The sequence below is a fragment of the Artemia sp. Qi Xiang Cuo genome, chromosome 9 (genome assembly GCF_049724085.1).
Source record: "Artemia sp. Qi Xiang Cuo chromosome 9, ASM4972408v1, whole genome shotgun sequence".
NCBI lineage: Eukaryota > Metazoa > Arthropoda > Branchiopoda > Anostraca > Artemiidae > Artemia > Artemia sp. Qi Xiang Cuo.
This window is the reverse complement of record NC_142802.1, coordinates 26,381,376-26,394,986: the sequence shown is the minus strand read 5'-3', so window position 1 is coordinate 26,394,986 and position 13,611 is coordinate 26,381,376. Positions and strand designations below refer to the sequence as shown.

Sequence of the window (13,611 nt, the reverse complement as noted above, 5' to 3'; positions counted from 1 at the left end):
CCCTAAACAGGAAACTGACAGCCCGCACCTGGAACAACAACAAAAAAATAACATTTTTGCGTGGGTAGCACTTTTTGTTTCTTTTTTTGTCGCTATCAGGGCACCAAAAGATCAGAGAGCTGTTTAACGGCTCATTTAAAAGCTAACTTTTACATGTAATTAGTTTTTAACTAATTTTTAAATTTACATCATAGTCTAAGAGCTATGAACAAGGTAATAAGTTACCATTTGGGCCATTAAGGGCTCAAAATGGAATCCGCCCTAGAAGCCATTTTTATATTTGGAAAAAACACAAAAAAAGGGCATCAAGTGAGTTTTGAAAAAGAATTCATACTCTCTTATTAGCTATAGTTTGTCTTGCTTTCTACTTCTATTTCTCTTATTGAGTAGCATATGTTTTATTTTATTGTGTGTTTTATTTAATCTTATCTTTTTGTCATTTTCATTTTGCATTGTTGAGGAAGACCCTCATAGGGTCGAAACATTTAGTGTTGAATCTATTTTTAACTTCATTGATTGTCAAAACATTTCTTTTCCGACATTATTTTTTATTTAAAAAAAAAAACTCATATTAGATGTTAGTATTTCAGACGGAATTATTTTAGTATATATTCACTATTGCTGCAAATCTGTCATATTAGTGAATCTGTAAATTTTAAACATCGGTCTAAGCCTAGTAAAGAGCAATGTGTGTTGCAATTTAGGTCAGATTTCTTAATAATATAATTGATGAAAACTTGGATAGATGGGAACGCTTATTTTCAATCATAAGGATTGGAAGTTTGTATAATTTTTTGTTTTCTATGAGGCTAAAGTAATCCTGACCTTCATTCTGTGGACACTCTTAAGTATCAATATATTATATAAAATATAAGGAGATGATGACGAAATTTCAGTAGACAGTGATAAAAATACAACCCAACTAAATATTTCAACTAGATGGCATCAGAAAAATATATTGCAAATACTGAAACAAAGAAACTCAAAAGAATTAAACTCACTAAATACGCGTCTACAAAATAATGATTACCTCAAAACCACGAAATAGTATTCTAAATTTCGACAGAATGTTACCTTCATTACCTCATACAGGTTAAGCCAAGATTGACAAAAAAGCTTATTGGTCATGCCACATGATTTCATTAAAAATTTGAAAGCAAGGGACTTCCTATTTTGTGTTTAGAGGGAGAAGATGTGGGGGCCAAAAAATTTTATCTTGAATCCGTCTAAATGTTTTGGCAGTATAAACCCCACTGTAAATTGAATTAATTTTTTTAAGTAGTGACAGATTAGTAAATTTTATAGTAAATATTAATAAGGCACGGTCAAAATGCTAGTAATTTAATTGATTGATAGCTGCCATTGGTATTTTCAGTCAAAATTCTTAAAGAATGGTAAATCTGCTTAGCTCCAATTAGTGTGTACTTTATAAATTTTCGGTTATCTGAATAGCATAAAACATTAACATACCTGAAAATTTATTTTTGTCCTATCAAGAGGAGCAATTACTGTCTTTGCCAAAGCTCCAGCCATTGCTCCAGCTACTAAGCTTGTCAAAACCAGATTTGTGTTCGAAAGCTATAAAAAGATAAAATTTATTTTTGTCCTATCAAGAGGAGCAATTACTGTCTTTGCCAAAGCTCCAGCCATTGCTCCAGCTACTAAGCTTGTCAAAACCAGATTTGTGTTCGAAAGCTATAAAAAGATAAAATTTATTTGTGTCCTATCAAGAGGAGCAATTACTGTCTTTGCCAAAGCTCCAGCCATTGCTCCAGCTACTAAGCTTGTCAAAACCAGATTTGTGTTCGAAAGCTATAAAAAGATAAAATTTATTTTTGTCCTATCAAGAGGAGCAATTACTGTCTTTGCCAAAGCTCCAGCCATTGCTCCAGCTACTAAGCTTGTCAAAACCAGATTTGTGTTCGAAAGCTATAAAAAGATAAAATTTATTTTTTTCATATCAAGAGGAGCACTTACTGTCTTTGCCAAAGCTCCAGCCATTGCTCCAGCTACTAAGCTTGTCAAAACCAGATTTGTGTTCGAAAGCTATAAAAAGATACAATTTATTTTTGTCCTATCAAGAGGAGCAATTACTGTCTTTGCCAAAGCTCCAGCCATTGCTCCAGCTACTAAGCTTGTCAAAACCAGATTTGTGTTCGAAAGCTATAAAAAGATAAAATTTATTTTTGTCCTATCAAGAGGAGCAATTACTGTCTTTGCCAAAGCTCCAGCCATTGCTCCAGCTACTAAGCTTGTCAAAACCAGATTTGTGTTCGAAAGCTATAAAAAGATAAAATTTATTTTTTTCCTATCAAGAGGAGCAATTACTGTCTTTGCCAAAGCTCCAGCCATTGCTCCAGCTACTAAGCTTGTCAAAACCAGATTTGTGTTCGAAAGCTATAAAAAGATACAATTTATTTTTGTCCTATCAAGAGGAGCAATTACTGTCTTTGCCAAAGCTCCAGCCATTGCTCCAGCTACTAAGCTTGTCAAAACCAGATTTGTCAGGTTCGAAAGCTATAAAAGATAAAACTGTAAATAACACATTTAAAATAATCCTTAGCATTTACTCGATCTTCAAACAAATCGAACAAAAGTAACAAGTAATAGGTCCAAATACACAGCAAAGCTTTGTGGTATAGATATTGTTAGAACTTGTTTTAAAAGAATTATCATAAGAAGAACATGATTATTTATTTATTGACTATTCTATACGGCGTATACATGACTTAGGTGGAGTCAAATTCAAAATGTCCATATTCGCTTAAACAGCTCAGACATCGTGAAAATTCTTCTTCAAAACGAAAATAGAATGATAGGAATCATCATCCACAAGTGCGTTTATCTTGTGTGGTTTCGCTTTTGAATCAAACTAATACCTTATTTGACCGGTTAAATGGGTATTCGGCTATAGTCTTAGGGTATGAGCAAAATAAATGTATAAATACAATAGAAAAAAATATACTTGCCCCACAAAGAAAACATGCAAAGAGATTGCTAAGTACAGCATTATTTGGTGACCATAGAATACAAATGCTGCATGCTATGAAGATGTTAAAAGTGAAATAGCCAAGGTCCGGGGTGTTTTTTTCACAGATAAAAGGAGTTTGGAAGAATAGGAAGATAATTTTACAAATCAAGATTAGTATATTCGAAGCTACAGTGATGACAGCGGTCAAGTATGGTTCTGAAGCGTGGATGCTCCGAAAAACGGAAGAGGAGTTTTTAAATGTCTTCCAGAGAAATTGACTGCGATTTTTTTTAGGTACCCGATTGGGATGGAGAAGGAGCGTGCGTAGCTGTGTTGGTCCCAGGCGGCTTGGTGCTGCAACGAATTGTTAGTAGTAGCTGTAGCATGCTATGCTAGGGTCTTTTTGCATCAAGACATTGGTAAGATGGATCCTTTTTGCCCTCTGCCCAAACCATGAAAACAAGAAATAATCACATTTTCCCAACCAACTTACATACAAACCACTAATATTCAGAGATGAAATAAAATAAAAGCGTAAAACAAAAATCAAAATTCATCCACGTGATCCTTAGAAAAAACGGCTTACAGATTATGATGAATTAATTACTTGATTCTGTAATATTTGGTTGTTTATTTAATTTATTTTTCATATGTAATGAATTGTGTGACAGATGTGAAAGAGCACTTGTCAGATGAAGTGACCTTGTGAAAACAACTTTTGATCTAAAAAAAAATCTTGTTCTACCTAAAATAGTTTTATTTTCCAACAAGATGGTTCTAATAGTCTTATTTAAGATTTGGATTCCTTTACCGATGGTAACACAGGGCTACAATATAGGGCTACAGCCAAGGACCTACACATATTATTGACACCAAAAAATGTTATTTTAAGCTAATATCCATTTGTCTTTTCTCTGTGGGAAGAATAAACCTTGCATAGACAATCTAGCCTTTTTATGTATTTAGCTTATAACAACCCAGTCTGGCTTTTTACAGGCCATATCCTTCGTTTATTTTTAGGTCAGTCAAGTCTAGTCACCTAATTCAGTCAGAGACGGTCCAAGTCGCGTTTACCATCTAGTGGAAAAAAGTTTTCATTTTCGAACATCTTGATACAAAATGCCTAATTTTGACAATACTCAGCTTGCTCGCGTAGGGTTATGATGCGGGAACAGCACTTTGGTTTTCTCTTGCCTTTCTTTCTTTATTTTTATTTTTATGCAGTCGATTCTATTATGTTGCAAGAAAGCGGTAAGACTTCATAACCTGGTCAGATTTTACGATAAGTATGAACCTAAGACTGGATTGAAGAATATGACATTAAATTTTGGAAAATTGCATCTAGCTCTCGCCTGGAGCCAAATAGGATGGTTTTAGCATGACTTTGAGGCACAGCCTACAGTATTAGAGTCGAAGTGAGTAGAATATCTAAAATTGCCCTGTCAAGCTTCCTTTTCTTCAATCCATGATACCGCTTTCGAGTGAAAAGCTCTGCTCAAGCTGGCAAGCAAGCCGATGACATTTAAGATGACAGTTTCTAGGCCTCGTCGCCAAAACACTTTCTTGTGATAATAAACAGAAATAATTAAAGATCCAAGAAACAAACATTTTCACATGGGTCTGAAAGTTCTTTCATCTATTTTCATGCGCCATTTTTATCTATAATTTCCGTTGAGTCTGTTATTTCATTTCCTACTTTTGGGACGACAGAAGAATTTTATCCCTTATCCCTCCTAAACTTTAATAGTTCTTCCGTTGCTAAAAGAAGTCAGGCCTTACCCTATGTTCATTTTTAGTAGCAATATTAGATAGTTGGCCCAAAGGCAAGGAAATCAAATTTTTAACTAAGAGAGATTTATTTTCGTTACTACCAATAATCAATCATCTTTGAAGAGCTGATGGAAGTCTATGAGATCAGTTCTATTTTTACAAGGATATGTTCATGAGATACACCATTTTGAAAATTTTTAGGGGCTAACATCTTCTTTGTTGTGGTACACTTTTGAAAGAGAGAAAGCAGATAATGACTTAACACAAAATTAAGCTAAGTCCTGGTTACTTAGACTTGGTTGCTCTGACGCCTAGTGGTGTGTAGGGCAGCAACAGATGACCTTTACGTCGGACAATCTTGAGCAAAAATCAAAGCTCTTGTATCTTGAGGAAAATACTACAGATGAGTCAATATAGAACTATTGACGCATCATCTAGGAAACATCCTATCATCATTCGTTTTCAGGCAGTTTTGCGGAGATGCAGAGGAGTACAGTTTCAAACATCGTATGGAATTCATCCTTATCTCTGTCGGCTAATGTGTTCCATGTGCCACCACTTTCTTAGGCCGAGTTCATTACGTATTTGTAGTTGCTTTGGGAGAGACCTCATCCAGAAATAAGATACTCCATCAATCCAGCTAACTATTAAGTCCTGATTACTTAAACTTGATTCCTCAGACGCATAGTGGCAGGGCAGACACCACTGAATCTTGAGCCGAAGACTATAGCTTGCTGAGAGATGTATATAGAACTATTACCTCCTCTTCTAGAGGGTGTCCTATCATGATCCGTTGTCTACCACTCTTATCTGTTGTCTCTACAGCTTTATAAAGACTCCAGAATTCCCATACAAACGTCAATATGGGGATTACATGCTGTTAAACAGGCTCAGGTTCACCTTCAGAGAGTGATTGCAACACCTCTAAATATTATTTAATTTAATGAATGCATTTGCATATCCAATTCGAAGCATGGTCCCTATGTGGGCTAACTAAGCATTTGAATTCACTAACTCCCTCAGTTTCTCATTCCTCAAGTATTAAATCAGCTGCAAGCGAAGTGATAAAGCCATTTGACATTAACTTGTCTTGTTGACACTGATCTGTAGACCTGTTTGGGAGGTTTTCGAGGCTAGCCTCTCTCTAATCCGTTACACATCTTCTGTGATATAAACAACAAGAGCTATATTGTTGTCAGCAGAATCGCAGTCGTAAAAACGCTCTGAGGCTTAATTGTACGCCACTACAGAATTTGCAAGATTTCAAGACCGAGTCCAAGATTATGGTAAATAAAACTAGAGGATAGGAGGCAGTCTTGCTTCACACCAGATTCAACAGAAATTTACTCTGTCTTTATTGCACAGAACTACCCTTCAAACAGGGCTTTGGTCATATTTATAGCTTCCCCAAGGACTCCGTTAAAGATAAATAATTTTTAAATCACACCGCGAAGGACCAAATCAAAGGCTTTCAAAAAACCTACAAATACCAAGATCATCTGCACCTGCCATTTATCTGATTCTCCCCGAAAGCTGAAGATTCAGTTGCTGCACAAACAATTCAGTCGAAAACCGTGTTTTTCATTTCTTAGCATAGAGTCTACTAGTCTTCGAATTCTATTTTATATAATTTGACAGGAAATTTTATTTCCAATCGTCTGAAGTGTTATTTCTCTCCAGATATTGCATGCTAATTTCTTTCCTTCCTTGAAAAGTTTGACGGCCAGACCTTCCTGTCATTGAGATAGGAGAGCCTCAGCACTCCATATAATCGTCAATAGTTTAAAAAGTTGTTCTCACATAGCCTTTCTGTCATTCCACCCCCCTGGATACGGCCTTGGCTATATGGTATCTTTCTTGGACTAAGATGACACAAGGATTTTCAATCAGTATTACATAAGGCACAAAGTAGAATCTTGACCCTCCACCACCCACTCTCCAACGATTTGTTTACATAAAGACAGGCATGTTACATCTGGATTTGAAGTGGAAAAATGGAAGTTTTCAATAGATACGATTGGAGAATCGACAGGCCAGAGATCCTTTAATGCCCTCCCGCCCTTCCTACCACGGAATTTTTTAGCACAAAAGTAGGTATGCTGTAGACCAGATTGGCTATACATGACGCACGACATAAAAAATAAAGAACGAAAAACAAATAATTAAGAAAAGCATAAAATTAAAATATCGAGAATTGCTACGAAAACTTAAGGAGTAAAATGAAAACATGAAGCGGATATTTCACCAAAGACTTCCACTAAGTCACCCTGAGTGTAAAGACAAAACTACCCTTTTGAAGTAACCTCAACAGAAGGAAAATGACTGAAGAAAAACAAACTTTTCTTGTCGTATGCCAATTACAATTCCTTTAAACTAAAATCGGGTAAGGATTAACAGTTTTGTGATTAGAGGACCAAAGTGGGCCCAGGGCCCCTCCAACACCTCCGCCCCTCCCATCTCTAGCTTTTTAGCAGAAAGGTAGAAATGTTCCACCTTAATTACATAAAAAGAACAACGATTTTCAATTTACATTATTTGAGTCACAAAATGTGTTCATGGCCCCTCCAACACAGCCCATCAACTTTTTAACGGAAACATGGGCATACTGTACCTTGCTTGAAATCATACATAAATTTTCAATATGCACGGTCAGAGGCATAAAGATAGCCAATGGTCTGTCCTAAACAACCAAATAATTTAAGAATGAATAGACAAAGTCATTGCAAAAGCTAGAGAACAAAATTGTATAAGAAAAGACAATAAAAGTAATTAAACACAATTACAAATAAAGAAGGAAAGCTTCTATATTATAATGCAAACAAGAAAAGTTTAATTTTGAAAAGACTTGAGCAAAGAAAAACAATTGCATACTTTAATAGAACAGAAAAAATGAGAGCAAGTAAGAAAAGCAGCAAAAGAAAACAACAATTGCAAGAATCTATATTGATGAACTTCCAACTATGTTAACAAAATTCACAAATTGACAATATAAAAATAACTTGGGAGTCTGTCACTATGGGCAAAGCTATCAACATTTGGCGAAAATTTGACAGCTATTTTCAAAAAGATATAGAAAATTTAATGTTTACGTCATCATTGTTTATAAATCCTGGTGGAAACTGCATTTACAATAAACTGAAAAATGCTTGATTCTTTAGATATGGCCTATGTTGATGGGTGTTCAGGAAAAAAATAGGCTATACAAGAAAATCTTCTGTAAGCTCTTAAAGACTGTATGAAAGAAAAACACACAAATATACAGGAGTTTAACAACGTATCATGTAGCAGTGATGAATACAAGGACAGGGAGTAGTTTGCCCATTTGGAGTAGATAGTCTTGGGAAATGTGCTGTAGTTAAAAGAGTCTAATATGTATCATGAAAATTCATTACCTTTTCATTAGAATCTTGATCTGGATTATGCTCTTCTCCTTTGATCCCAGCAACATGTTGCTCTTCTTTTGAACTATTTTCTGTAGTTAATAACAAGGTTTCACCAAGATTAGAGTCTATATTTTCAGGTAGAACTGTTAAAGCTACATTATTCATTATGAGTACAGCTTTCTGGGAACCAGAGTTACTAAGCCAGGGTGGTAAAAAAAAACCTGTAAATAGATATAGTTCATAAATAAATATTATATATATATATATATAATATTTGGCCTAGAGTATCAAGTTGAAATATCAGGGTATGTTGAGGAGGATGTTGAAATTACCAAAAGGCACTATGCAAATGCTACTAGTGCTACTACCACTACTGAGGCTAAAGAAATGACAGTAAAATTTTCAAAAAATGTTGAGCTAAATCAAACACTATATGCATGAAGGCTGCCAAAAGGCCATATCAGCCATATTTCAGGAATGACTTAAGAGCAATAAATTTAATAAATTAAGAGAAGTAAATTTAAGGTAATTTAAGGTAATAAAGGGGGATAGAACATAGCCCTGCTTAAAATGGTTGAAGGTCTTAAACAAATGCCATACAAAGAGCGTTTACATCATTTTAAGCTTCCTACTCTCACATACCAGAAGAAACATGGTGATGTAATTATAGAACACAAAATTATTTCCAAAAATATTTTTCCCAGTCTCCTTATCTCCCCCCCCCACCTGGAACCTTTTGTGACTAGACGTCATTCCAAGAAAATCTTCAAGAAACACTCCTCAGTCCAAGAAAAAAGCCATTTCTTAAGCCAGCAAGTAACAAACTTGTGGAATCAACTTTCTGAAGATAAAGGAGCTGCTGATTTGACAGGTGCATTTAAGTAAAACACAACAAAGAATGGTTACAGCAGGAGTTCCTGTATAACTGGGAAGCTACCGAGTCCTCAACCAAAATGTAGCAAGTAACTGCATGAAACAACCTACAGAAGTCATCATGGAGCATTACAAGGATGGAAAATCCTTAGATTTGCTCCAAGCTACAATTTAAGGTAATTTTAGATATATACATCATGTCCAAGATCAGGAGCCTGTTTTCCATGTTTATGAAAGAAACATTTTCATCAAAATATATGTCCAAGATTAGGCATTGATTAGGCAAGATTAGGCAACTACTAGGGATCTTACCCTACCAGCTTTACCAATTCCACCAAAATGTTTGCTTTCAGTAAAATTATACCAAAAACTTAAAACAGGTGGTGTATTCCCACTCTACAAGGTAAAACACTAAATTCTGAAAACTACTTTAAACAATTTAAACTACTTACTAATATGATTCCTTAAAGTAAACCACTAACTGAGCCCCCCCCCCCTCTAGTAGTCAAATATTTAACTTACAGGATAACTTACAGGAACAGTGCCTCGTACTAAAGATATCATATCCTGTTATGGCACTCTCTAATCTTGGCTCAACATAGTGCACCTAGTGTACAAAGTCATATCACTTTTGTATGTTATGTATTATGAATAAACACTTCTTTCTGTGGATGCTTGTCAACACTGTTTTTTAAGCTGTTTAGAGTTGGTGCTGACACTACTTCTTTGGGTAATGAGTTTTAGTCTTTAACTGCTCTAAATGACCAGAAAGAAGATCTCTGTCTAGTTGATGCTGTTTGTTTCTGGATTTTTGCAGAATTACCCCTAGTATAGACAATAGTCTGACTACAGAAGAATTTGTCAAACTTGGTTCTATCAAGATCCTTTCTTGATCTTCTTCTTCTTCTTCTTCCTTTCTTGATTTGTAAATCTGGATCAGGTCCCCTCTTTTTCTTCTATAGTTTAGGCTTGGCAGCTTCATTTGTTTTAGGCGATCTTCATATGGCATTTCTTTTAGTCTTGGGAGTTGTTTGGTGGCATGTCTCTGCACCTTCTCAATTTTGATAGCATTACCAATGTATGAGGGCCCCAGACCATGTTTCCATAGTCAACGGTTGGTCACATAAGGGCTTTGTAGAGTCTAGTGAAGGTTTGAGTGTATAAATGCCTGAAAGACCACCAGATTATACCAACCAGCCTGCTTGCTTTATTTGCAAATAGATCTGTATGCTGGTGTAATTTTAGCCCTGATTCAATAAAGATCCCCAAGTCTCTTTCACAATCAGTGTGTGATATGACTGAGACAGTGTTTGATTTTAATAATGTAAGAGAAGAAAAACATTGCAGACACAACAGCAACTCTATAAGAAAATTAAAACAAATTTTCTAGTGAATTATTATCGCTTCTAATCAGCAGTTATACCAAACCACTCCTGCTCAACTAATCCTCAGGGCTATACTGTGGTGTTCTCCTCCTCATAGTATAGTGCAGACGGTTTGATATCTTTCCATTTTCCCTTCTTGCTTTAGTTTTGTTTTTCTCTGTTTAAAGCTTTTTCCAATAGGCAATGTTTAGAAGTCCTCCAAAAAAAATGTCCCCCCAGATCCCAAATCAAATTCCAGTGAATGTGCCATAGTGAAAGATACCCATCTTGGCTGGTCAAGCACACTTTCTCAAAGTTCAAATGATAGCTCCAATTCGGAGAATAGGACAATGATAAGTGTAGGGGCTAATGTAACCATAAATGATGATAATGGGTTTCACGAGGTCCTCTCTAGAAGTTCTAAAAAAAGGAAAAAAATCTCCCCAATTAACAGCATTTTCCCTCTCCCTGCCCAAGATCCTCCCTCCAAAAACTTAGGAATTTACCTTAAAATTACTCCCACTACCCCCTTTGAAATAAAAATGATCACTGCAATTAGAGTTGCAAATTTTAAATTGCTAAAATCAATGTTCTCTCTTAACATTAACCGTGATGGATCTCTGCTAATAGCTGTAGAAGATCAGAAATCAGCAGATATAATAATTAACCTTAAATCCCTTCTGAATACCCCAATTATTGCATCTAATTGGAACCCAAAACAATCACCAACAAAAATAGTAGTTTATAATGTTCCCCCAGAGATATCTACTCAGGAGTTAAAAGAAGGCCTTTCAGATAGGGCTGGAAACACAATCCCAGTTGAGGATGTTACCCAACTTGGAAAACCCAACTCTAATGGCCTAAAAACTAGTAGATCCTTCTTATTCACACTGAAGGATAAAATTGATATCCCAGAAAAATTATTCCTATTTGGGAAAATCAAACCACACAAGGAATACAAACCTAAGCCTTTTCAGTGTCACAAGTGTTTCAAACTGGGACACACAACAAACAAATGCAATGAAATTCTTCAAGAGTGTAGTAATTGTAAATCTTTCCATCCTAAAGAGCTGACAACTTGCAACAACACTCAGCCTACATGCATCAATTGCAAAGGCCCACATGAATCTACAAATAAATCATTATGCCCTGCATACAAGAAAAGAGCTCTAACACTCCAAATATCAACAGAGAAGGCAATCCCATACCCCTTTGCAGCAATGGAAGCAAATGCTGCCCAACAATACCAAATAAAGCCTGTAATGAAACCAACCAAAACCCCCAAGTCAAATGCCCCCCATGCATCAAGCACCCCATACAAAACACCATCTTCTAAGCCCACTAGCTCAAATCCCTATCAGAAGCAATCACCAAGCCAACAAGCCTCCTTGTCCGGTGAGATGAGGCCAGCCTGGCCCTCCCTCCCAAGAAGGAACAAACCAGAAACACTACCAGGAATCAATCCATTAACCAACAAACAGGATGCACTACCAAAAATGCAATCCCCAAATATATGCTTATTCATTCTAAACTGTAATGCAGTTCAGGCCATGAACATACATCAACTACAGAAAACAAATATTATTGCAGAATTGGCAAAAATTTACATCCCAGATGATATGCTCATTCAAGCAAAAAAAAATCTTGCTTTACTCTTAACAGAGCTGAACATTGATACACATCCATATGAAGAATAAATCAACAACACAACATTTATCAATACTCCAATGGAATGTAAGATCACTCACAGAAAACTAGATCACTCACAGAACTAACATCATTTATGAATAATAATTCAATTAATATTGCTTGCCTCCAAGAAACTCATTTAACCCAAAATCAACAAATTAAGTCTCTGGGATATACTATCCTGAGAAAGGATAGATCTTCAGAGAGAAAAGGAGGTGGTGTAGCTTTATTAGTTAATAATAATATAAAATTTTGTGGCATCAATTTTCCAGATTTTGAAAATGATGTTGATGTAATTGGTATAAGTGTTTGGCTGAATAATTTAAAAACCTACATAATAAGCTTTTATAACCCTAATGGCCAAACTACAGATGCCAAGGATTTCTTTAATTATATAAATAATTCTAATATGTTAAAAAATATCATTATTTGTGGAGATTTCAATGCCCACAGCCTTTTGTGGGGGAATAAACCAGCAAATAAAGCTGGTAAATTTATTGAGCATATGACTTCAAATAATAATGAATTAGTTGTTGCTACCCCTCCAAACCTGAATACTTATTTCAACCCCAAAAGTGGCAATTTCTCCACAATTGACCTACAAATTGTGTCTTTAAATTTTTTGAACAAAATTTACATAAATAAAATTGATACTCTATGTACAGACCACTTTGTTATAGTTTGCTCCCTAAATGAACCTGCTGAAACTTTATCTCATACATCCAAATATATCAACACTAAAGCAAATTGGTCTATTTTCCAAAATAAGCTAAATGATGAAATTACAAGTTTCACCCAAAGTTCATGCATTTCTAACACAACTGTTGACACACATGCTGAAGCATTGACATCTTTAATAATAAATACAGCTACTCATGCTATCCCCAGGACAATACCTAAGAAAACATTCCCTAAACAAATTCCTAAAGCATGGTGGACAAATGAGTGCCCAAATAAATGGAGGATAAAAAAGGCAGATAGGACAGAATTCATAAAAAAACCAACACCTACTACATATTTAAAAAAATTACAAGCAGAATCTAATCTAAAAAGGACTATAATAGATGCTAAATATAAATACTGGAATAATTTTGCAAATAATCTCTGCAGAGAAACAAATGAACCAATTATACATAAAGTCATAAGCCACATATGTGGGAAAAAGACTTCTCCCAACCCACTCCTGTATGAGCTTATACATAATAATACCCATTATGACAATGATAATGAAAAGGCTAACCTATTTGCAACTCTTTTTGTTAATAAGCTAACATCAAATAATCAAAGCAAGCTGTCCACAATTCCTATGAACCCTAGTTACCAACGACGCCCAGGATCCGAGTACATAACTAATCCATTTTCAATCCAGGAATTGAATAATGCAATACATCATATTAGGTCCAAAACTAGCAGTAGCTATGACAATATACACCCTACATGGATAAAGAATCTCACACCTTCATACAAACAAGAGCTGCTAAATTGTTATAATCACGCTTGGGCATCTTCTAGGTTCCCCAATATATGGAAATGTTCGTCCCTCCTACCAATCCTAAAGAAA

The 13,611-nt window shown here is 35.4% G+C and overlaps 1 protein-coding gene across 1 annotated transcript in view; it reads right to left on the bottom strand.

Moving 5' to 3' along the window:
• Window positions 1–13,611, bottom strand: part of DPCoAC (dephosphocoenzyme A carrier) — a 41,433-nt gene that overhangs the window by 21,895 nt on the left and 5,927 nt on the right. Inside the window, exons 2-3 of the mRNA XM_089094436.1 lie at window positions 8,134–8,345; window positions 1,471–1,578 (exon numbers count right to left, since the gene is read on the bottom strand). Coding sequence (XP_088950562.1) covers window positions 1,471–1,578; window positions 8,134–8,289 — 264 coding nt within the window. The 5' untranslated portion in view covers window positions 8,290–8,345. The remainder of the gene's footprint in view (window positions 1–1,470; window positions 1,579–8,133; window positions 8,346–13,611) is intronic.